The following is a 23,733-nucleotide window of genomic DNA, read 5'->3' as shown; positions in this document are numbered from 1 at the left end:
AGGCCCAAAGTAGTGCACTATATAGAGAATATGGTGCCATTTGGGACTAACAAGAGTCAGTGGAACATACAATATAATACAATTTTTAACATAATACAAAATAAAAAATACAATTTTATATTGAAATAAAAATAAATAACGTGATGCATTGAAGTGCAGTGGAATCATCCCAATCTTTTCCTTTAGCACCTGGAACCAATAGAACCACAGAATGGTTCTCTGGTAGAACCTCTTGCTCAAAACGCAGATCTCCGTACATTTGAGTGTTGTGTTTCTTCCTGATTTTAAATTAGGCATTTCTGACCATTTTGTCCTCTTGAAATAGAATTGAAACTGACCTAGCTATCTCCTAGCCAAAACCCCAACTGTTCATGTTGTCCTGATCACATCCCTGATAAAGGCTCTCATAGAATCTCTTGCTGGTACCCCTACCTTATTTCTCTCTACTATAACCAGCCTAGGACAGCACAGTCATGCTTCCACAGTCCATTACTATAAGCAGCCTAGGACAGCACAGTCATGCTTCCACAGTCCATTACTATAACCAGCCTAGGACAGCACAGTCATGCTTCCACAGTCCATTACCATAAGCAGGAATAACAACGTTCCTTATCAGCAGCTCTGTGTTAATGCACTGACGGAACCTTCCGGAGTGTTCTACAGCCTGAGTGTTCTAATCAATACTACTCAAGGCTCTTAACTGTAAAAAGCAGAGCTCTCTCCTGTCCTCCCTCACTCTATCCTTTCCTCCCTCCCTTTCCTCCCTCCCTCCATCCTCCCACCATCCTCCCTCCCTTTCCTCCCTCCCTTTCCTCCCTCCCTCCCTCGCTCCATCCTCCCTCCCCCCTCCCTTTCCTCCCTCCCTTTCCTCCCTCCCTCCCCTTTCCCCCTCCCTCCCCTTCCTCCCTTTCCTCCCTCCACCCTCCTTTCCTCCCTCCCTCCCCTTCCTCCCTCGCTCCACCATCATAGGTAAAGGAGGCCGTCTCACCCTGTAGTGTAACTTGACCCTAGTCCAGGGTTGCATTCACGAGGGCATCGTTTGTTATGTACAGCAGAATACACGTTCACTGTGCTTTGTCCTTCCCCTACTGACTCCACACAGCACTCCATGGTGACGATATGAATCCCCTTCCTGGTGGAATGAGTAGCATACCAGGGACGACAACACACATCGGAGTATCTTAGTAGTACTGCTTTAAAAACAAATACAGAATCATATTTCATAATGTTTGTGTTGATCAATAAGTGGCGGAAATTAACAATAAATGTAAAAAAACAGACACTTAGTAACCTTTTGACCAATCAGATGAGAGAACAGTCGATGGGATGCGTTATTACATTATTGTATTACATTGACATTCAATATGTTTGATTCATATTTTGGGGGCCAGGAGTTTGACCATATTCATATCCAACCAGTATTAACCAGTCATCAATATGTTTGATTCATATTTTGGGGGCCAGGAGTTTGACCATATTCATATCCAACCAGTATTAACCAGTCATCAATATGTTTGATTCATATTTTGGGGGCCAGGAGTTTGACCATATTCATATCCAACCAGTATTAACCAGTCATCAATATGTTTGATTCATATTTTGGGGGCCAGGAGTTTGACCATATTCATGTCCAACCAGTATTAACCAGTCATCAATATGTTTGATTCATATTTTGGGGGCCAGGAGTTTGACCATATTCATGTCCAACCAGTATTAACCAGTCATCAATATGTTTGATTCATATTTTGGGGGCCAGGAGTTTGACCATATTCATGTCCAACCAGTATTAACCAGTCATCAATATGTTTGATTCATATTTTGGGGCCAGGAGTTTGACCATATTCATATCCAACCAGTATTAACCAGTCATCAATATGTTTGATTCATATTTTGGGGGCCAGGAGTTTGACCATATTCATGTCCAACCAGTATTAACCAGTCATCAATATGTTTGATTCATATTTTGGGGCCAGGAGTTTGACCATATTCATGTCCAACCAGTATTAACCAGTCATCAATATGTTTGATTCATATTTTAGGGCCAGGAGTTTGACCATATTCATGTCCAACCAGTATTAACCAGTCATCAATATGTTTGATTCATATTTTGGGGCCAGGAGTTTGGTCATATTCATATCCAACCAGTATTAACCAGTCATCAATATGTTTGATTCATATTTTGGGGGCCAGGAGTTTGACCATATTCATATCCAACCAGTATTAACCAGTCATCAATATGTTTGATTCATATTTTGGGGGCCAGGAGTTTGACCATATTCATGTCCAACCAGTATTAACCAGTCATCAATATGTTTGATTCATATTTTGGGGCCAGGAGTTTGACCATATTCATATCCAACCAGTATTAACCAGTCATCAATATGTTTGATTCATATTTTGGGGGCCAGGAGTTTGACCATATTCATGTCCAACCAGTATTAACCAGTCATCAATATGTTTGATTCATATTTTGGGGCCAGGAGTTTGACCATATTCATGTCCAACCAGTATTAACCAGTCATCAATATGTTTGATTCATATTTTAGGGCCAGGAGTTTGACCATATTCATGTCCAACCAGTATTAACCAGTCATCAATATGTTTGATTCATATTTTGGGGCCAGGAGTTTGGTCATATTCATATCCAACCAGTATTAACCAGTCATCAATATGTTTGATTCATATTTTGGGGGCCAGGAGTTTGACCATATTCATATCCAACCAGTATTAACCAGTCATCAATATGTTTGATTCATATTTTGGGGGCCAGGAGTTTGGCCATATTCATATCCAACCAGTATTAACCAGTCATCAATATGTTTGATTCATATTTTGGGGGCCAGGAGTTTGACCATATTCATATCCAACCAGTATTAACCAGTCATCAATATGTTTGATTCATATTTTGGGGGCCAGGAGTTTGGCCATATTCATATCCAACCAGTCATCAACATGAAAAGGTCTGATGTCATAACTCATTAGAGATGCCGTTGACATGACAACACAAAACAGTATTATAAGATGAATTATAAAACCAGTTAAATTATGTCGGGGGGGGGGGGTTATGTTAGGAGGAGGGTAAAAAGAGGTCAAACGAATGTAAACTGGACTCTTAGGGGTGTAGTTGGAGTGGAGGGAGGATTTTGGGGTCTGGAATTAGAAGTTGCCCCCTAACCACAGATCTAGGATCAGACTACTCTACACAGTACACTACTTTTAACCAGAGTTTATGGCATCTTATTCCCTACATAGTACACTACTTTTAACCAGAGCTTATGGCATTCTGTACACTACATAGTACACTACTTTTAATCAGAGCTCATGGCATTCTATTCCCTACATAGTACACTACTTTTAATCAGAGCTCATGGCATTCTGTACACTACATAGTACACTACTTTTAATCAGAGCTTATGGCATTCTGTACACTACTTTTAATCAGAGCTCATGGCATTCTATTCCCTACATAGTACACTACTTTTAACCAGTGCTTATAGCATTTTGTACACTACATAGTGCACTACTTAGGAAATAATCTGCCATTTGGAACACGCCCATATCCGTCCCTAGAACTGTGGTCACAAACATCTTCTACCTCTGCTGTCATTTGGGAGAGGAGATGTTGCAGGTAGCCTGAGTGCCAGTCTGTCTGTGCCATCATGCCTACGGTTTGTGTCGGCAACAAACAGACCTGCCACCAGGCTATTGTAGGTGGTCTCAACTCCCCTTGGTCGCCGTGGGTTACTTCCGTTTGCTCTTGTTGTCGGTGGTTTGGAACACGCTGGAGGCCGACATGAGGTTCTCGATGTACTGGCCTAGAACCTGGTTCTCCGACTTCAACTTCAGGTTCTCCTCTTTGACCGCATCCACACGTGCTGACAGGTCTGGAACAACAGAGGTGTGGAACTTAGAACAAGACAGACCAGTGTTTCCCCTAGATCATTGTTTTTAAGGCTGGGTGCAACAGAATTTGACAGGGAGGCCTAAGTAATGATGGATGAAACACCGATACAGAAACCTCCTGATAGCTTATTCCACATCAATGCCAAATACTCCTCCCTGCCAGACTAGACTGAATGTTTTAGCTTATTCCACATCAATGCCAAATACTCCTCCCTGCAAGACTAGACTGAATGTTAAGCAGCACCAGACTGCTGTATTAAGGTACATTTAAGCACTATTCCCTATATAGTGCACTACTGTTGACCAGGGCCCTATTCCCTACACAGTGCACTACTTTTGACCAGGGCCCTTAGGGAATAGGGTGCCATTTTGGACAAGACCTTAAATCCATCGAGGCAGGAAGGGAGTAGCTGTATTAGCCTCACAGAGAGGATGAGAGGATGGTCAGGGTAAGCCCCCCCCCCCCATGAACACACCTTCCACTGTGTAACAGAAAGGAGGGACATGAACACACCTTCCACTGTGTTACAGAGAGGAGACATGAACACACCTTCCACTGTGTAACAGAGAGAGGAGAGACATGAACACACCTTCCACTGTGTAACAGAGAGAGGAGAGACATGAACACACCTTCCACTGTGTAACAGAGAGGAGACATGAACACACCTTCCACTGTGTAACAGAGAGACATGAACACACCTTCCACTGTGTAACAGAGAGAGAGGAGACATGAACACACCTTCCACTGTGTAGCAGAGACGAGAGGCATGAACACACCTTCCACTGTGTAACAGAGAGAGATGTATGTAACAGAGAGAGATGTGTAACAGAGAGAGATGTGTGTGACAGAGAGAGATGTGTAACAGAGAGAGATGTGTGTAACAGAGAGATGTGTGTGTAACAGAGAGAGATGTGTGTAACAGAGAGAGATGTGTGTACGAGAGGGAGATGTGTAACAGAGAGAGATGTGTGACAGAGAGAGATGTGTAACAGAGAGAGATGTGTGTAACAGAGAGAGATGTGTGCAACAGAGAGAGGTGTGTGTAACAGAGATGTGTGTAACAGAGAGAGATGTGTAACAGAGAGATGTGTGTAACAGAGAGAGATGTGCAACAGAGAGATGTTACCTTCCAGTGTGTGTTGTAGCTCCAGCACCTGGTTGATGAGCCTCGTCTTCTCCTCCATCTCAACCTGGTTCTCCATGTCTCCTGACAAACACAAACACACACACACTATATTACTGAACACACACACACTATATTACTGAACACACACACATACACACTATATTACTGAACAAACATAACACACACTATATTACCGAACAGACACACACTATATTACTGAACACACACACACACTATATTACTGAACACACACACACACTATATTACTGAACACACACACATACATACACACTATATTACTGAACACACACACACTATATTACTGAACACACACACACACACACTATATTACTGAACACACACACACACACTATATTACTGAACACACACTACACACTATATTACTGAACACACACACTATATTACTGAACACACACACTATATAACTGAACACACACGCAGACAGACAGACAGACAGACAGACAGACAGACGATGTGTTGTTGTTCATTACCATCCATGTGACAGTTCATGGTGAAGTCCTCGTTGTCCTGTTTGGTGAGCAGGACTGCAGTTCCTCTGTTCCCTGTAGACACACATCAAGGTGAGCAAAACATATAGTTAGATCATATGATTTATATTATATTATTATTATCTTTATTTAATTGGGTAAGTCAGTTAGGAACAAATTATTATTTACAATGACGGACTACCCCCGGCCAAACCCTAAGCAGGACGACGCTGGGACAATGGTGCGCCGCCCTACGGGACTCCCAATCACGGACGGTGGTGATACAGCCTGGAATAGAACGAGGGTCTATAGTGACGCCTCTAGCACTGAGACACAGTGCCTTAGACCGCTGAACCAGGGTCTGTAGTGACGCCTCTAGCACTGAGACGCAGTGCCTTAGACCGCTGCACCAGGGTCTGTAATGACGCCTCTAGCACTGAGACACAGTGCCTTAGACCGCTGAACCAGGGTCTGTAGTGATGTCTCTAGATAAGTGAACACCAGTACTACTATGTTAGCTGGCTAACATCATCTACATACCCAAACAAGAAGACAGAGGAAGACATAACAGGCCAAGATGACAAATGATGCTAGCAGTCTCTCTAGCTGTTACAGTAACTAAACAACAACACACCCAAGACCAGCCAGCTAGCTGTCTCTCTAGCTGTTACAGTAACTAAACAACACACCCAAGACCAGCCAGCTAGCTGTCTCTCTAGCTGTTACAGTAGCTAAACATCACACCCAAGACCAGCCAGCTAGCTGTCTCTCTAGCTGTTACAGTAACTAAACAACAACACACCCAAGACCAGCCAGCTAGCTGTCTCTCTAGCTGTTACAGTAACTAAACAACACACCCAAGACAAGCTAGCTAGCTGTCTCTCTAGCTGTTACAGTAACTAAACAACAACACACCCAAGACCAGCCAGCTGGCTGTCTCTCTAGCTGTTACAGTAACTAAACAACCCAAGACCAGCCAGCTAGCTGTCTCTCTAGCTGTTACAGTAACTAAACAACACACCCAAGACCAGCCAGCTAGCTGTCTCTCTAGCTGTTACAGTAACTAAACACACCCAAGACCAGCCAGCTAGCTGTCTCTCTAGCTGTTACAGTAACTAAACACACCCAAGACCAGCCAGCTAGCTGTCTCTCTAGCTGTTAGAGTAACTAAACAACAACACACCCAAGACCAGACAGCTAGCTGTCTCTCTAGCTGTTACAGTAACTAAACAACAACACACCCAAGACCAGCCAGCTAGCTATCTCTCTAGCTGTTAGAGTAACTAAACAACAACACACCCAAGACCAGCCAGCTAGCTGTCTCTCTAGCTGTTACAGTAACTAAACAACACACCCAAGACCAGCTAGCTAGCTGTCTCTCTAGCTGTTACAGTAACTAAACAACAACACACCCAAGACCAGCCAGCTAGCTGTCTCTCTAGCTGTTACAGTAACTAAACACACCCAAGACCAGCCAGCTAGCTGTCTCTCTAGCTGTTACAGTAACTAAACACACCCAAGACCAGCCAGCTAGCTGTCTCTCTAGCTGTTAGAGTAACTAAACAACAACACACCCAAGACCAGCCAGCTAGCTATCTCTCTAGCTGTTAGAGTAACTAAACAACAACACACCCAAGACCAGCCAGCTAGCTGTCTCTCTAGCTGTTACAGTAACTAAACAACAACACACCCAAGACCAGCCAGCTAGCTATCTCTCTAGCTGTTAGAGTAACTAAACAACAACACACCCAAGACCAGCCAGCTAGCTGTCTCTCTAGCTGTTACAGTAACTAAACAACACACCCAAGACCAGCTAGCTAGCTGTCTCTCTAGCTGTTACAGTAACTAAACAACAACACACCCAAGACCAGCCAGCTAGCTGTCTCTCTAGCTGTTACAGTAACTAAACACACCCAAGACCAGCCAGCTAGCTGTCTCTCTAGCTGTTACAGTAACTAAACACACCCACGACCAGCCAGCTGGTAAGTTAGCATAGCGGCAGGCTAATGTTAGCCATCTAGCTGGTTCATTCGATATGCTCACCTTTTACAGAGAAGGAAGAAAACGACTCCTGTATCTAACTACTGGCTGTCACATTAATAACCGCGATATTATGATGTTAGTTTGTGTACCTAACTAACTCGTAGTTAGTCACAATGCTCGTTACAGTAGCAAGTTAAACAGCTAAAATCTCAGAAAATCTGTCAAATCCGTAGAATTGACGTGCGATTCTCAACAACGACAAGCCTCCGTAGTCTCGTTACATTTCTGAAATGTCAGTCACTTACCCTTCGATATAATAACAATATTGTGTCAAAACGTTAGCCGGGGTTTAGTGTGGATAACGTTGTTATGTGCTAGACGACACTGCGGATTTCCATGTATGACAGTCGGCGATGGGACGTCCTCACATTATCTGGGTGTAGGAACCGACGCGGCCGACAGGGGGAGCAGCGCAATGCAAACAGACACAGCCGGAAGTAAAATATAACACCACATTTATTGGGCCCCGAAACAATTTCGCTTGTATGACCTCATTCCCTCCTCTTGTCTACTTGCTCCTTCCACTAGACGTAGACTAGTAGTCTGATGAAGGGAAAACGTGAAGGACATTTGATATCCCATAGGTGTGGCAGCACTGTGTGCGTCTGTATGCGTGCATTGATTGTGCAGGTTGTATCTGTTTGTGCCGATAGTACAGCCTCAGACACTGTAAACACACACACACACTGCAGCTCTGACAGTCTCTCCGTCACTCCCTGAGTAGTCAACTACACAGGCTAGCGGTGCAGCAGCGGTTGGTAAGGCTCGACCTGCAGTAACAACAACACACTGCAGCTCTGACAGTCTCTCGGTCACTCCCTGAGTAGTGAACTACACAGGCTAGCGGAGCAACGATGGTTGGCGAATCATATCACAGCCACCAGGATCAGTGTGCTTGGTTACTCTCTGCTCTGTGCTCCAGTTTGAAGGGTTTATATGTGTCTCCTTCTGTCTGCAGCTAAGACCAACCCAGGTGGGACTGTCGCTTGGCCAACCCTACCCAGTCTGTACCTCCAGTCCTGAGGTTCTGTACCTTATAGTACCTCAGTGTTCTGTAGGTTATAGTACCTCTGTGTTCTGTACCTTATAGTACCTCTGTGTTCTGTACCTTATAGTACCTTGTGTTCTGTACCTTATAGTACCTCTATGTTCTCTACCTTATAGTACAACTATGTTCTGTAGGTTATAGTACCTCTATGTTCTGTAGGTTATAGTACCTCTGTGTTCTGTACCTTATAGTACCTCTGTGTTCTGTAGCTTTGTGTTTGTGTCTCTGTCTGTGTTTATAGCTGACCTGTATACAGATAAAAGGCCACCCAGAACCTGAATCCTGCTTCACAAGAAAAACCTCACCTCTGTACTGCTTAAAAAGTACTTAACATCTCTGTCTGTCTGGTTGGTTGGTTGGTTGGTTGGTTGGTTGGTTGGTTTGTTTCCTAGAAACAAGGGTGGCTCAACTTTACCCCCCTCTCCCCTACAGGTGTGTAGGTGAATGGACAGAGCTACTAGCTTTGTAATTAAAGGTGAGTCTGTCATCAGCGAGGGAGATGTTGGTGAAACTCCCGTCCTCTTCTTCCAGCTCTGCTTCCATGACCGGACTGGAGTTTTCCCTGATTCACCCTCGTAGTTTATTTTTCTCTCTGGTCTCTGGTCTCTGGTCTCTGGCCTCTGGTCTCTGGTCTCTGGTCTCTGGTCTCTGGTCTCTGGTCTCTGGTCTCTGGACTCTGGACTCTGGACTCTGGACTCTGGTCTCTGGTCTCTGGTCTCTGGTCTCTGGTCTCTGGTCTCTGGACTCTGGACTCTGGACTCTGGTCTCTGGTCTCTGAAATCTAGTCTCTAGTCTCTAGTCTCTGGTCTCTGGTCTCTAGCCTAACCGTTCCATTCTCCCCGTCGGGCTGTTTTTCCCTCCTCACTCCTGCTTTCTTTCTCTCCTTATCGTTTGACTCTTTTCTCACAGTCCCTCTTTTTAGACATTTGTTTTCTCAACCTGCTTTCTTCGTCTGTGTCACTCCGTTGCCTCTCCTTCACCCCCGTCTCTCTCTCTCTCTCTCTCTCTCTCTCTCTCTCTCTCTCTCTCTCTCTCTCTCTCGCTCTGTCTCTCTCTCTCTCTCTCTCTCTCTCTCTCTCTCAGCGCCCCGCCCTCTAGGACACCTGTTCCCGTCAGGCGGCTGGCTCCCTCTCCTTCTGAATTATTTATGTTGTCACGGTTACCTGCCCAGAAAACCTTGGTTACTGGACAGGCGGCAGGTGACACTAGTTTTGTCCTGGGAAGCAGTTGCTGATTGGCTAATAAAGGTTTCAAAGTTCAGGGAGGGTTATTTGTTGGTTGAAAAGAAACACAAAACACTCAAGTGCCATAAACACACACACACACTCTTCCCCATGCTCACTTGGTCACATATTAACTAGAGAAGGACATTAAGTACAGAGAGGTAAAGAGCCAGCAGACAGCTGCACCCTCTTTCTCCACTCCTTACTCTGTCTTTCTCCACTCCTTACTCTCTCTTTCTGTCTTTCTCCACTCCTTACTCTCTCTTTCTCCACTCCTTACTCTCTCTTTCTCCACTCCTTACTCTCTCTTTCTCCACTCCTTACTCTCTCTTTCTCCACTCCTTACTCTCTCTCTCTTTCTCCACTCCTTACTCTCTCTCTTTCTCCACTCCTTACTCTCTCTCTTTCTCCACTCCTTACTCTCTCTTTCTCCACTCATTACTCTCTCTTTCTCCACTCCTTACTCTCTCTTTCTCCACTCCTTACTCTCTCTTTCTGTCTTTCTCCACTCCTTACTCTCTCTTTCTGTCTTTCTCCACTCCTTACTCTCTCTTTCTCCACTCCTTACTCTCTCTTTCTGTCTTTCTCCACTCCTTACATTCTCTTTCTCCACTCCTTACTCTCTCTTTCTGTCTTTCTCCACTCCTTACTCTCTCTTTCTCCACTCATTACTCTCTCTTTCTCCACTCCTTACTCTCTCTTTCTCCACTCCTTACTCTGTCTTTCTGTCTTTCTCCACTCATTACTCTCTCTTTCTCCACTCCTTACTCTCTCTTTCTGTCTTTCTCTACTCCTTACTCCCTCTTTCTCCACTCCTTACTCTCTCTTTCTCCACTCCTTACTCTCTCTTTCTGTCTTTCTCCACTCCTTACTCTCTCTTTCTGTCTTTCTCCACTCCTTACTATCTTTCTCTGTCTTTCACTGTTTCTTTCTCTCTATTTCTTTCTGTCTCTCTCTCAATTCAATTTCAATTCAAGGGGCTTTATTGGCATGGGAAACATATGTTAACATTGCCAAAGCAAGTGAGGTAGATAATATACAAAAGGGAATTAAACAATTCAACTTTACAGTAAATATTACACTCAAAGAAGTTCCAGGGAAAAGGAAGGATAGTATCATTGATCTTTAATAAGCTTTACGTATCGATCTCATGGCTTTCGTGAGTTTTTATTTTATTTAAATTAGCACCCTTGTGTAGACCTTGCCCCGCCCACATCCGTTCCACGTATCGAAAGGGGTTGGAGGCGAAGGAAATACTAATAAGTGCTACCAAATACAACATACATTTCATAAATAGTCAAATAAAGTGTGTAAATAAGACGTATTAAACACATCTGTAAAACCACAATGAGGACATATAGACCTACCGAGCAAGTTTTCATTAATCATTGGGTACATCGTTCGAAAAACATCAGAGTGATCTTAAATAGGAGCATAATTCACGTTTAAATTCACCACAGGCATTTCATCATAACGACCTTTAGGAAATAATGTCTGGAGGGTGAAAATCCCCAAACATTCCCTTTAACTCAGAGTTTTATTAACATCACCTCCCCTGTCTGATATCTTAACTTTCTCTATGACACACAATCTAAAGGTAGAAATATCATGCTTCAGGTCATTAAAATGTACTGCGCCTGTCGTTTCTCCTGGTTGAACTTTTATGTTCACTGATTCTCTGTTTGAGAGAGCGAGATGATAAAATGTGCCAGTGTTTCTTGACCGCATCTCCCACTTTTCGCGAGTTCGAAGTTTATGTCGTTGTGAACATTACGGAGTGTTCTTTAGCTTTAGCGGGACTTTGTTTGTAGCAGTTCATCTCGTGTTTTTCCCAATGTCAAATTAAGACCTTCATCCACACACATCATTGTGTTGCTGTCCTGGAGCCCTGTGGGGTGTGTTTGTGAACAGAGCTCCGGGACCATCTTGCTTAGGGGGCTCTTCTCCATGTTTATTTCTCAATAGGTGATGGGTTAGTTATGGAATATCTTGAGCTCTTATTTAGTACAGTGTAGTTAGTTCCACCTTTATACGTAGATTGAGCATTATCTAAGGCCGGTTAGCTCAGTTGGTTAGAGCGTCGTGCTAATAACGCGAAGGTCGCGGGTTCGATACCCGTACTGGCCAGGAGTTTTTATTTTTACTTTACTGTGTATACAGTGTCACATAACTCTATTGTTTGGGGTTTACAATGTGCATTTTAAATTAGTAGTATGAGTTGTCGATTGTTGTGTTATTGTGGAGTGACATTTTAATGTAGGAGTTTTTTTTTCATTGTAGGAGTTTTCATTCGTCTTTTATCATCCAAGGAAGGAACAAATTAACAGTCAATATCACACTCACAGAAGTTCCAAAAATAATAAAGACATTTCAAATGTCATGATGTATTTATGCAGTGTTGTAATGATGTGCAAATGGTTAACGCACAATGACGTTGGCTCGTTTAAAGAAAGACAAACAGTCTGTCTGTCTCTCTCTCCTTTTCCTTCCCCTCACCTGTCTTTCCTCTGTAGGTGGTCTATGTGAGGAGAGGAGACTCCTTGGTCACAGTGTGAGGGTGTGAAATGTTTCATTCTATTCCATTAACTGACAGGTCACAGTCATTTATTCTGTTAAATCAATGATCACTATGAAGTGTTGTTATTATCATGGGTATCAGAAATGGACTATGGAGAGGGGTGTTTACAACCCAGTATGTATTCAGGTTCAGATGTACAGGACTGACAGTCAGCTACAACTACAGAGAAAGAGATACAGCCATAGTGTTGATCATTGACAGTGTAGAAGGGAGTCCTTGGAACTGAGCTGGATTTGTTTACGTTCTCTGCCCTCTAATGGTAGAACGTAGACATTGTAGATAAGCGACCACCTCCAGACCCATATATGGGTGTATCCCCGTTCCGTAGATTGATCATTATCTCAGGCCGGTTAGCTCAGTTGGTTAGAGCGTCGTGCTAATAACGCGAAGGTCGCGGGTTCGATACCCGTACTGGCCAGCAGGATTTATTTGTATTTTTACTATGAATGTCTACAGTGTCTTATAACTCTATTGATTGGGTTCTACCATATGCGTTTTAAATTAGTAGTATGAATTGTCGATTGTTATTGTGGAGTGACATTTTATTGTAGGAGTTTTTTTTTTAATGGTAGGAGTTTTCATTCGTCTTTTATCAACTAAGGAAGGAAGGAGGACAGGGACTTCATGGACTAAGAGACAGAGAGACAGAATGGTGAAGAAACAGATAGACGGGTCCATCAATCATTTGATTCATTCAATATTCACACACACACACACACACGCACACACATAGTCTTGTACAGCTAACCTTGTGGGAACACACAATTCAATCCCATTCAAAATCCTATTTTCCATAACCACTAACCCTAACCTGTTCTCTTTTAACCTTACTTTAACCTTAACCCTAAATCAAAAACCTCACCTTAAACCTAAACCAAAAACCTCACCTTAACCCTAACCAAAAACCTCACCTTAACCCTAAACCAAAAACCTAACCTTAACCCTAAACCCTAAACCAAAAACCTCACCTTAACCCTAACCAAAAACCTCACCTTAAACCTAAACCAAAAACCTCACCTTAACCCTACACCAAAAACCTAACCTTAACCCTAAACCAAAAACCTAACCTTAACCCTAAACCAAAAACCTAACCTTAACCCTAAACCAAAAACCTAACCTTAACCCTAAACCAAAAACCTAACCTTAACCCTAAACCTAACCTTAACCCTACACCAAAAACCTAACCCTAAACCAAAAACCTAACCTTAACCCTAAACCAAAAACCTAACCTTAACCCTAAACCCTAAACCAAAAACCTAACCTTAACCCTGAACCAAAAACCTAACCTTAACCCTAAACCCTAAACCAAAAACCTAACCTTAACCCTAACCAAAAACCTCACCTTAAACCTAAACCAAAAACCTCACCTTAACCCTAAACCAAAAACCTAACCTTAACCCTAAACCAAAAACCTAACCTTAACCCTAAACCAAAAACCTAACCTTAACCCTAAACCCTACACCAAAAACCTAACCTTAACCCTAAACCAAAAACCTAACCTTAACCCTAAACCAAAAACCTAACCTTAACCCTAAACCAAAAACCTAACCTTAACCCTAAACCAAGAACCTAACCTTAACCCTAAACCTAAACTTAACCCTACACCAAAAACCTAACCTTAACCCTAAACCAAAAACCTAACCTTAACCCTAAACCAAAAACCTAACCTTAACCCTAAACCCTAAACCAAAAACCTAACCTTAACCCTAAACCAAAAACCTAACCTTAACCCTAAACCCTAAACCAAAAACCTAACCTTAACCCTAAACCCTAAACCAAAAACCTAACCTTAACCCTAAACCAAAAACCTAACCTTAACCCTAAACCTAACCTTAACCTTAACCTTAACCCTAAACCAAAAACCTAACCTTAACCCTAAACCTAACCCTAGCTCCTAAACCTAATTCTAACTTTAACCCTAAACCCCATATAAATAGCATTTGCTCTCGTGGGGACTAACACTCTGTAAACAGGAATGACAAGCTAAAGTTATCTAGATAGTCACAGAAATGTACGTTCAGCCTGTTCATTATTTCCGCCCGAGTTGACTTATCTTACGAAGTCAGCTTGGTTTAATATAGTTCCTTTCGTTTTTGACCTCGACATTGTTGCTGGATCGATACTTTCATAGTTAACATGCTGTCTCTGCTAGCTAGGTTATGTCATCTGGAGTTGAAATAGGGCCCCAACAGCCCTCACTAATGTACAGGGTTCCAACAGCCCTCACTAATGTACAGAGCCCCAACAGCCCTCACTAATGTACAGGGCCCCAACAGCCCTCACTAATGTACAGAGCCACAACAGCGCTCACTAATGTACAGGGTTCCCAACAGCCATAGTGTTGATCATTGACAGTGTAGAAGGGAGTCCTTGGAACTGAGCTGGATTTGTTTACGTTCTCTGCCCTCTAATGGTAGAACGTAGACATTGTAGATAAGCGACCACCTCCAGACCCATATATGGGTGTATCCCCGTTCCGTAGATTGATCATTATCTCAGGCCGGTTAGCTCAGTTGGTTAGAGCGTTGTGCTAATAACGCGAAGGTCGCGGGTTCGATACCCGTACTGGCCAGCAGGATTTATTTGTATTTTTACTATGAATGTCTACAGTGTCTTATAACTCTATTGATTGGGTTCTACCATATGCGTTTTAAATTAGTAGTATGAATTGTCGATTGTTATTGTGGAGTGACATTTTATTGTAGGAGTTTTTTTTTTAATTGTAGGAGTTTTCATTCGTCTTTTATCATCCAAGGAAGGAAGGAGGACAGGGACTTCATGGACTAAGAGACAGAGAGACAGAATGGTGAAGAAACAGATAGACGGGTCCATCAATCATTTGATTCATTCAATATTCACACACACACACACACACACACACACATAGTCTTGTACAGCTAACCTTGTGGGAACACACAATTCAATCCCATTCAAAATCCTATTTTCCATAACCACTAACCCTAACCTGTTCTCTTTTAACCTTACTTTAACCTTAACCCTAAATCAAAAACCTAACCTTAACCCTAAACCAAAAACCTAACCTTAACCCTAAACCAAAAACCTAACCTTAACCCTAAACCAAAAACCTAACCTTAACCCTAAACCTAACCTTAACCCTACACCAAAAACCTAACCCTAAACCAAAAACCTAACCTTAACCCTAAACCAAAAACCTAACCTTAACCCTAAACCCTAAACCAAAAACCTAACCTTAACCCTAAACCAAAAACCTAACCTTAACCCTAAACCCTAAACCAAAAACCTAACCTTAACCCTAAACCAAAAACCTAACCTTAACCCTAAACCCTAAACCAAAAACCTAACCTTAACCCTAAACCAAAAACCTAACCTTAACCCTAAATCAAAAACCTAACCTTAACCCTAACCCAAAAACCTAACCTTAACCCTAAACCTAACCTTAACCCTACACCAAAAACCTAACCTTAACCCTAAACCAAAAACCTAACCTTAACCCTAAACCAAAAACCTAACCTTAACCCTAAACCCTAAACCAAAAACCTAACCTTAGCCCTAAACCAAAAACCTAACCTTAACCCTAAACCCTAAACCAAAAACCTAACCTTAACCCTAAACCAAAAACCTAACCTTAACCCTAAACCCTAAACCAAAAACCTAACCTTAACCCTAATCCAAAAACCTAACCTTAACCCTAACCCAAAAACCTAACCTTAACCCTAAGCCAAAAACCTAACCTTAACCCTAAGCCAAAAACCTAACCTTAACCCTAAACCCTACACCAAAAACCTAACCTTAACCCTAAACCCTAAACCAAAAACCTAACCTTAACCCTACACCAAAAACCTAACCTTAACCCTAAACCAAAAACCTAACCTTAACCCTAAACCAAAAACCTAACCTTAACCCTACACCAAAAACCTAACCTTAACCCTAAACCAAAAACCTAACCTTAACCCTAAACCAAAAACCTAACCTTAACCCTAAACCAAAAACCTAACCTTAACCCTAAACCAAAAACCTAACCTTAACCCTAAACCTAACCTTAACCCTACACCAAAAACCTAACCTTAACCCTAAACCAAAAACCTAACCTTAACCCTAAACCAAAAACCTAACCTTAACCCTAAACCCTAAACCAAAAACCTAACCTTAACCCTAAACCAAAAACCTAACCTTAACCCTAAACCCTAAACCAAAAACCTAACCTTAACCCTACACCAAAAACCTAACCTTAACCCTAAACCAAAAACCTAACCTTAACCCTAAACCAAAAACCTAACCTTAACCCTAAACCCTACACCAAAAACCTAACCTTAACCCTAAACCAAAAACCTAACCTTAACCCTAAACCAAAAACCTAACCTTAACCCTAAACCAAAAACCTAACCTTAACCCTAAACCAAGAACCTAACCTTAACCCTAAACCTAAACTTAACCCTACACCAAAAACCTAACCTTAACCCTAAACCAAAAACCTAACCTTAACCCTAAACCAAAAACCTAACCTTAACCCTAAACCCTAAACCAAAAACCTAACCTTAACCCTAAACCAAAAACCTAACCTTAACCCTAAACCCTAAACCAAAAACCTAACCTTAACCCTAAACCAAAAACCTAACCTTAACCCTAAACCAAAAACCTAACCTTAACCCTAAACCTAACCTTAACCTTAACCTTAACCCTAAACCAAAAACCTAACCTTAACCCTAAACCAAAAACCTAACCTTAACCCTAAACCCTAAACCAAAAACCTAACCTTAACCCTACACAAAAAACCTAACCTTAACCCTAAACCAAAAACCTAACCTTAACCCTAAACCAAAAACCTAACCTTAACCCTAAACCCTACACCAAAAACCTAACCTTAACCCTAAACCAAAAACCTAACCTTAACCCTAAACCAAAAACCTAACCTTAACCCTAAACCAAGAACCTAACCTTAACCCTAAACCTAAACTTAACCCTACACCAAAAACCTAACCTTAACCCTAAACCAAAAACCTAACCTTAACCCTAAACCAAAAACCTAACCTTAACCCTAAACCCTAAACCAAAAACCTAACCTTAACCCTAAACCAAAAACCTAACCTTAACCCTAAACCCTAAACCAAAAACCTAACCTTAACCCTAAACCAAAAACCTAACCTTAACCCTAAACCAAAAACCTAACCTTAACCCTAAACCTAACCTTAACCTTAACCTTAACCCTAAACCAAAAACCTAACCTTAACCCTAAACCTAACCCTAGCTCCTAAACCTAATTCTAACTTTAACCCTAAACCCCATATAAATAGCATTTGCTCTCGTGGGGACTAACACTCTGTAAACAGGAATGACAAGCTAAAGTTATCTAGATAGTCACAGAAATGTACGTTCAGCCTGTTCATTATTTCCGCCCGAGTTGACTTATCTTACGAAGTCAGCTTGGTTTAATATAGTTCCTTTCGTTTTTGACCTCGACATTGTTGCTGGATCGATACTTTCATAGTTAACATGCTGTCTCTGCTAGCTAGGTTATGTCATCTGGAGTTGAAATAGGGCCCCAACAGCCCTCACTAATGTACAGGGTTCCAACAGCCCTCACTAATGTACAGAGCCCCAACAGCCCTCACTAATGTACAGGGCCCCAACAGCCCTCACTAATGTACAGAGCCACAACAGCGCTCACTAATGTACAGGGTTCCCAACAGCCATAGTGTTGATCATTGACAGTGTAGAAGGGAGTCCTTGGAACTGAGCTGGATTTGTTTACGTTCTCTGCCCTCTAATGGTAGAACGTAGACATTGTAGATAAGCGACCACCTCCAGACCCATATATGGGTGTATCCCCGTTCCGTAGATTGATCATTATCTCAGGCCGGTTAGCTCAGTTGGTTAGAGCGTCGTGCTAATAACGCGAAGGTCGCGGGTTCGATACCCGTACTGGCCAGCAGGATTTATTTGTATTTTTACTATGAATGTCTACAGTGTCTTATAACTCTATTGATTGGGTTCTACCATATGCGTTTTAAATTAGTAGTATGAATTGTCGATTGTTATTGTGGAGTGACATTTTATTGTAGGAGTTTTTTTTTTAATTGTAGGAGTTTTCATTCGTCTTTTATCATCCAAGGAAGGAAGGAGGACAGGGACTTCATGGACTAAGAGACAGAGAGACAGAATGGTGAAGAAACAGATAGACGGGTCCATCAATCATTTGATTCATTCAATATTCACACACACACACACACACACACACACACACACATAGTCTTGTACAGCTAACCTTGTGGGAACACACAATTCAATCCCATTCAAAATCCTATTTTCCATAACCACTAACCCTAACCTGTTCTCTTTTAACCTTACTTTAACCTTAACCCTAAATCAAAAACCTAACCTTAACCCTAAACCAAAAACCTAACCTTAACCCTAAACCAAAAACCTAACCCCCTAAACCAAAAACCTAACCTTAACCCTAAACCAAAAACCTAACCTTAACCCTACACCAAAAACCTAACCCCCTAAACCCTAAACCAAAAACCTAACCTTAACCCTAAACCAAAAACCTAACCTTAACCCTAAACCAAAAACCTAACCTTAACCCTAAACCAAAAACCTAACCTTAACCCTAAACCAAAAACTAAACCTTAACCCTAAACCAAAAACCTAACCTATAACCCTAAACCCTAAACCAAAAACCTAACCTTAACCCTAAACCAAAAACCTAACCTTAACCCTAAACCCTAAACCAAAAACCCAACCTTAACCCTAACCCAAAAACCTAACCTTAACCCTAAACCCTAAACCAAAAACCTAACCTTAACCCTAAACCAAAAACCTAACCTTAACCCTAAATCAAAAACCTAACCTTAACCCTAACCCAAAAACCTAACCTTAACCCTAAACCTAACCTTAACCCTACACCAAAAACCTAACCTTAACCCTAAACCAAAAACCTAACCTTAACCCTAAACCAAAAACCTAACCTTAACCCTAAACCCTAAACCAAAAACCTAACCTTAGCCCTAAACCAAAAACCTAACCTTAACCCTAAACCCTAAACCAAAAACCTAACCTTAACCCTAAACCAAAAACCTAACCTTAACCCTAAACCCTAAACCAAAAACCTAACCTTAACCCTAATCCAAAAACCTAACCTTAACCCTAACCCAAAAACCTAACCTTAACCCTAAGCCAAAAACCTAACCTTAACCCTAAGCCAAAAACCTAACCTTAACCCTAAACCCTACACCAAAAACCTAACCTTAACCCTAAACCCTAAACCAAAAACCTAACCTTAACCCTACACCAAAAACCTAACCTTAACCCTATACCAAAAACCTAACCTTAACCCTAAACCAAAAACCTAACCTTAACCCTACACCAAAAACCTAACCTTAACCCTAAACCAAAAACCTAACCTTAACCCTAAACCAAAAACCTAACCTTAACCCTAAACCAAAAACCTAACCTTAACCCTAAACCAAAAACCTAACCTTAACCCTAAACCTAACCTTAACCCTACACCAAAAACCTAACCTTAACCCTAAACCAAAAACCTAACCTTAACCCTAAACCAAAAACCTAACCTTAACCCTAAACCCTAAACCAAAAACCTAACCTTAACCCTAAACCAAAAACCTAACCTTAACCCTAAACCCTAAACCAAAAACCTAACCTTAACCCTACACCAAAAACCTAACCTTAACCCTAAACCAAAAACCTAACCTTAACCCTAAACCAAAAACCTAACCTTAACCCTAAACCCTACACCAAAAACCTAACCTTAACCCTAAACCAAAAACCTAACCTTAACCCTAAACCAAAAACCTAACCTTAACCCTAAACCAAAAACCTAACCTTAACCCTAAACCAAGAACCTAACCTTAACCCTAAACCTAAACTTAACCCTAAACCAAAAACCTAACCTTAACCCTAAACCAAAAACCTAACCTTAACCCTAAACCAAAAACCTAACCTTAACCCTAAACCCTAAACCAAAAACCTAACCTTAACCCTAAACCAAAAACCTAACCTTAACCCTAAACCCTAAACCAAAAACCTAACCTTAACCCTAAACCAAAAACCTAACCTTAACCCTAAACCAAAAACCTAACCTTAACCCTAAACCTAACCTTAACCTTAACCTTAACCCTAAACCAAAAACCTAACCTTAACCCTAAACCAAAAACCTAACCTTAACCCTAAACCCTAAACCAAAAACCTAACCTTAACCCTACACAAAAAACCTAACCTTAACCCTAAACCAAAAACCTAACCTTAACCCTAAACCAAAAACCTAACCTTAACCCTAAACCCTACACCAAAAACCTAACCTTAACCCTAAACCAAAAACCTAACCTTAACCCTAAACCAAAAACCTAACCTTAACCCTAAACCAAGAACCTAACCTTAACCCTAAACCTAAACTTAACCCTACACCAAAAACCTAACCTTAACCCTAAACCAAAAACCTAACCTTAACCCTAAACCAAAAACCTAACCTTAACCCTAAACCCTAAACCAAAAACCTAACCTTAACCCTAAACCAAAAACCTAACCTTAACCCTAAACCCTAAACCAAAAACCTAACCTTAACCCTAAACCAAAAACCTAACCTTAACCCTAAACCAAAAACCTAACCTTAACCCTAAACCTAACCTTAACCTTAACCTTAACCCTAAACCAAAAACCTAACCTTAACCCTAAACCTAACCCTAGCTCCTAAACCTAATTCTAACTTTAACCCTAAACCCCATATAAATAGCATTTGCTCTCGTGGGGACTAACACTCTGTAAACAGGAATGACAAGCTAAAGTTATCTAGATAGTCACAGAAATGTACGTTCAGCCTGTTCATTATTTCCGCCCGAGTTGACTTATCTTACGAAGTCAGCTTGGTTTAATATAGTTCCTTTCGTTTTTGACCTCGACATTGTTGCTGGATCGATACTTTCATAGTTAACATGCTGTCTCTGCTAGCTAGGTTATGTCATCTGGAGTTGAAATAGGGCCCCAACAGCCCTCACTAATGTACAGGGTTCCAACAGCCCTCACTAATGTACAGAGCCCCAACAGCCCTCACTAATGTACAGGGCCCCAACAGCCCTCACTAATGTACAGAGCCACAACAGCGCTCACTAATGTACAGGGTTCCCAACAGCCATAGTGTTGATCATTGACAGTGTAGAAGGGAGTCCTTGGAACTGAGCTGGATTTGTTTACGTTCTCTGCCCTCTAATGGTAGAACGTAGACATTGTAGATAAGCGACCACCTCCAGACCCATATATGGGTGTATCCCCGTTCCGTAGATTGATCATTATCTCAGGCCGGTTAGCTCAGTTAGTTAGAGCGTCGTGCTAATAACGCGAAGGTTGCGGGTTCGATACCCGTACTGGCCAGCAGGATTTATTTGTATTTTTACTATGAATGTCTACAGTGTCTTATAACTCTATTGATTGGGTTCTACCATATGCGTTTTAAATTAGTAGTATGAATTGTCGATTGTTATTGTGGAGTGACATTTTATTGTAGGAGTTTTTTTTTTAATTGTAGGAGTTTTCATTCGTCTTTTATCATCCAAGGAAGGAAGGAGGACAGGGACTTCATGGACTAAGAGACAGAGAGACAGAATGGTGAAGAAACAGATAGACGGGTCCATCAATCATTTGATTCATTCAATATTCACACACACACACACACACACACACACACACACATAGTCTTGTACATCTAACCTTGTGGGAACACACAATTCAATCCCATTCAAAATCCTATTTTCCATAACCACTAACCCTAACCTGTTCTCTTTTAACCTTACTTTAACCTTAACCCTAAATCAAAAACCTAACCTTAACCCTAAACCAAAAACCTAACCCTAACCCTAACCCTAACCCTAACCCTAACCCTAACCTTAACCCTACACCAAAAACCTAACCTTAACCCTAAACCAAAAACCTAACCTTAACCCTAAACCAAAAACCTAACCTTAACCCTACACCAAAAACCTAACCTTAACCCTAAACCCTAAACCAAAAACCTAACCTTAACCCTAAACCAAAAACCTAACCTTAACCCTAAACCCTAAACCAAAAACCTAACCTTAACCCTAAACCAAAAACCTAACCTTAACCCTAAACCAAAAACCTAACCTTAACCCTAAACCTAACCTTAACCTTAACCTTAACCCTAAACCAAAAACCTAACCTTAACCCTAAACCTAACCCTAGCTCCTAAACCTAATTCTAACTTTAACCCTAAACCCCATATAAATAGCATTTGCTCTCGTGGGGACTAACACTCTGTAAACAGGAATGACAAGCTAAAGTTATCTAGATAGTCACAGAAATGTACGTTCAGCCTGTTCATTATTTCCGCCCGAGTTGACTTATCTTACGAAGTCAGCTTGGTTTAATATAGTTCCTTTCGTTTTTGACCTCGACATTGTTGCTGGATCGATACTTTCATAGTTAACATGCTGTCTCTGCTAGCTAGGTTATGTCATCTGGAGTTGAAATAGGGCCCCAACAGCCCTCACTAATGTACAGGGTTCCAACAGCCCTCACTAATGTACAGAGCCCCAACAGCCCTCACTAATGTACAGGGCCCCAACAGCCCTCACTAATGTACAGAGCCACAACAGCGCTCACTAATGTACAGGGTTCCCAACAGCCATAGTGTTGATCATTGACAGTGTAGAAGGGAGTCCTTGGAACTGAGCTGGATTTGTTTACGTTCTCTGCCCTCTAATGGTAGAACGTAGACATTGTAGATAAGCGACCACCTCCAGACCCATATATGGGTGTATCCCCGTTCCGTAGATTGATCATTATCTCAGGCCGGTTAGCTCAGTTAGTTAGAGCGTCGTGCTAATAACGCGAAGGTTGCAGGTTCGATACCCGTACTGGCCAGCAGGATTTATTTGTATTTTTACTATGAATGTCTACAGTGTCTTATAACTCTATTGATTGGGTTCTACCATATGCGTTTTAAATTAGTAGTATGAATTGTCGATTGTTATTGTGGAGTGACATTTTATTGTAGGAGTTTTTTTTTTAATTGTAGGAGTTTTCATTCGTCTTTTATCATCCAAGGAAGGAAGGAGGACAGGGACTTCATGGACTAAGAGACAGAGAGACAGAATGGTGAAGAAACAGATAGACGGGTCCATCAATCATTTGATTCATTCAATATTCACACACACACACACACACACACACACACACACACATAGTCTTGTACATCTAACCTTGTGGGAACACACAATTCAATCCCATTCAAAATCCTATTTTCCATAACCACTAACCCTAACCTGTTCTCTTTTAACCTTACTTTAACCTT

General features: G+C 41.6%; 1 protein-coding gene and 5 non-coding genes across 7 annotated transcripts; 5 read left to right on the top strand and 1 right to left on the bottom strand.

Moving 5' to 3' along the window:
- Nucleotides 1-1,816: 1,816 nt before the first annotated feature.
- On the bottom strand, nucleotides 1,817-7,945 carry LOC139393737 (short coiled-coil protein B). Of its 2 annotated transcripts, none has more exons than XM_071142090.1 (4): nucleotides 7,828-7,945; nucleotides 5,543-5,614; nucleotides 5,031-5,111; nucleotides 1,817-3,884 (listed from the first exon to the last, which is right to left on the bottom strand). In XM_071142090.1, exons 2-4 carry the CDS (start codon nucleotides 5,559-5,561, stop codon nucleotides 3,742-3,744), a joined length of 243 nt encoding a protein of 80 aa, XP_070998191.1. In that variant the 5' UTR covers nucleotides 5,562-5,614; nucleotides 7,828-7,945; the 3' UTR covers nucleotides 1,817-3,741. The 2 variants fall into 2 exon arrangements, with proteins under 2 accessions (XP_070998191.1, XP_070998192.1); XM_071142091.1 differs by having other exon boundaries at nucleotides 3,669-3,884; nucleotides 5,031-5,108.
- Nucleotides 7,946-11,906: 3,961 nt separating this feature from the next.
- trnai-aau (transfer RNA isoleucine (anticodon AAU)) lies at nucleotides 11,907-11,980 on the top strand. Its single transcript has one exon. It is a non-coding gene; the product is annotated as a tRNA-Ile (tRNA).
- Nucleotides 11,981-12,775: 795 nt separating this feature from the next.
- On the top strand, nucleotides 12,776-12,849 carry trnai-aau (transfer RNA isoleucine (anticodon AAU)). The gene has a single exon. It is a non-coding gene; the product is annotated as a tRNA-Ile (tRNA).
- Nucleotides 12,850-14,929: 2,080 nt separating this feature from the next.
- On the top strand, nucleotides 14,930-15,003 carry trnai-aau (transfer RNA isoleucine (anticodon AAU)). The gene has a single exon. It is a non-coding gene; the product is annotated as a tRNA-Ile (tRNA).
- A 3,262-nt stretch (nucleotides 15,004-18,265) lies between these two features.
- Nucleotides 18,266-18,339, top strand: trnai-aau (transfer RNA isoleucine (anticodon AAU)). The gene has a single exon. It is a non-coding gene; the product is annotated as a tRNA-Ile (tRNA).
- A 3,381-nt stretch (nucleotides 18,340-21,720) lies between these two features.
- Nucleotides 21,721-21,794, top strand: trnai-aau (transfer RNA isoleucine (anticodon AAU)). Its single transcript has one exon. It is a non-coding gene; the product is annotated as a tRNA-Ile (tRNA).
- Nucleotides 21,795-23,733: the final 1,939 nt, after the last annotated feature.

The sequence above is a fragment of the Oncorhynchus clarkii genome, unplaced genomic scaffold, assembly GCF_045791955.1.
Source record: "Oncorhynchus clarkii lewisi isolate Uvic-CL-2024 unplaced genomic scaffold, UVic_Ocla_1.0 unplaced_contig_5668_pilon_pilon, whole genome shotgun sequence".
NCBI lineage: Eukaryota > Metazoa > Chordata > Actinopteri > Salmoniformes > Salmonidae > Oncorhynchus > Oncorhynchus clarkii.
This window is presented reverse-complemented; position numbering and strand designations above follow the sequence as displayed.

What these genes read in the sequence shown, in the direction of transcription:
- LOC139393737 (XM_071142090.1), bottom strand. An exon ending in GCTACAACACACACTGGAAG is followed by an intron (nt 3,885 to 5,030) that starts GTAACATCTCTC and finishes CTGTTGTTCCAG; the next exon opens with ACCTGTCAGCACGTGTGGAT.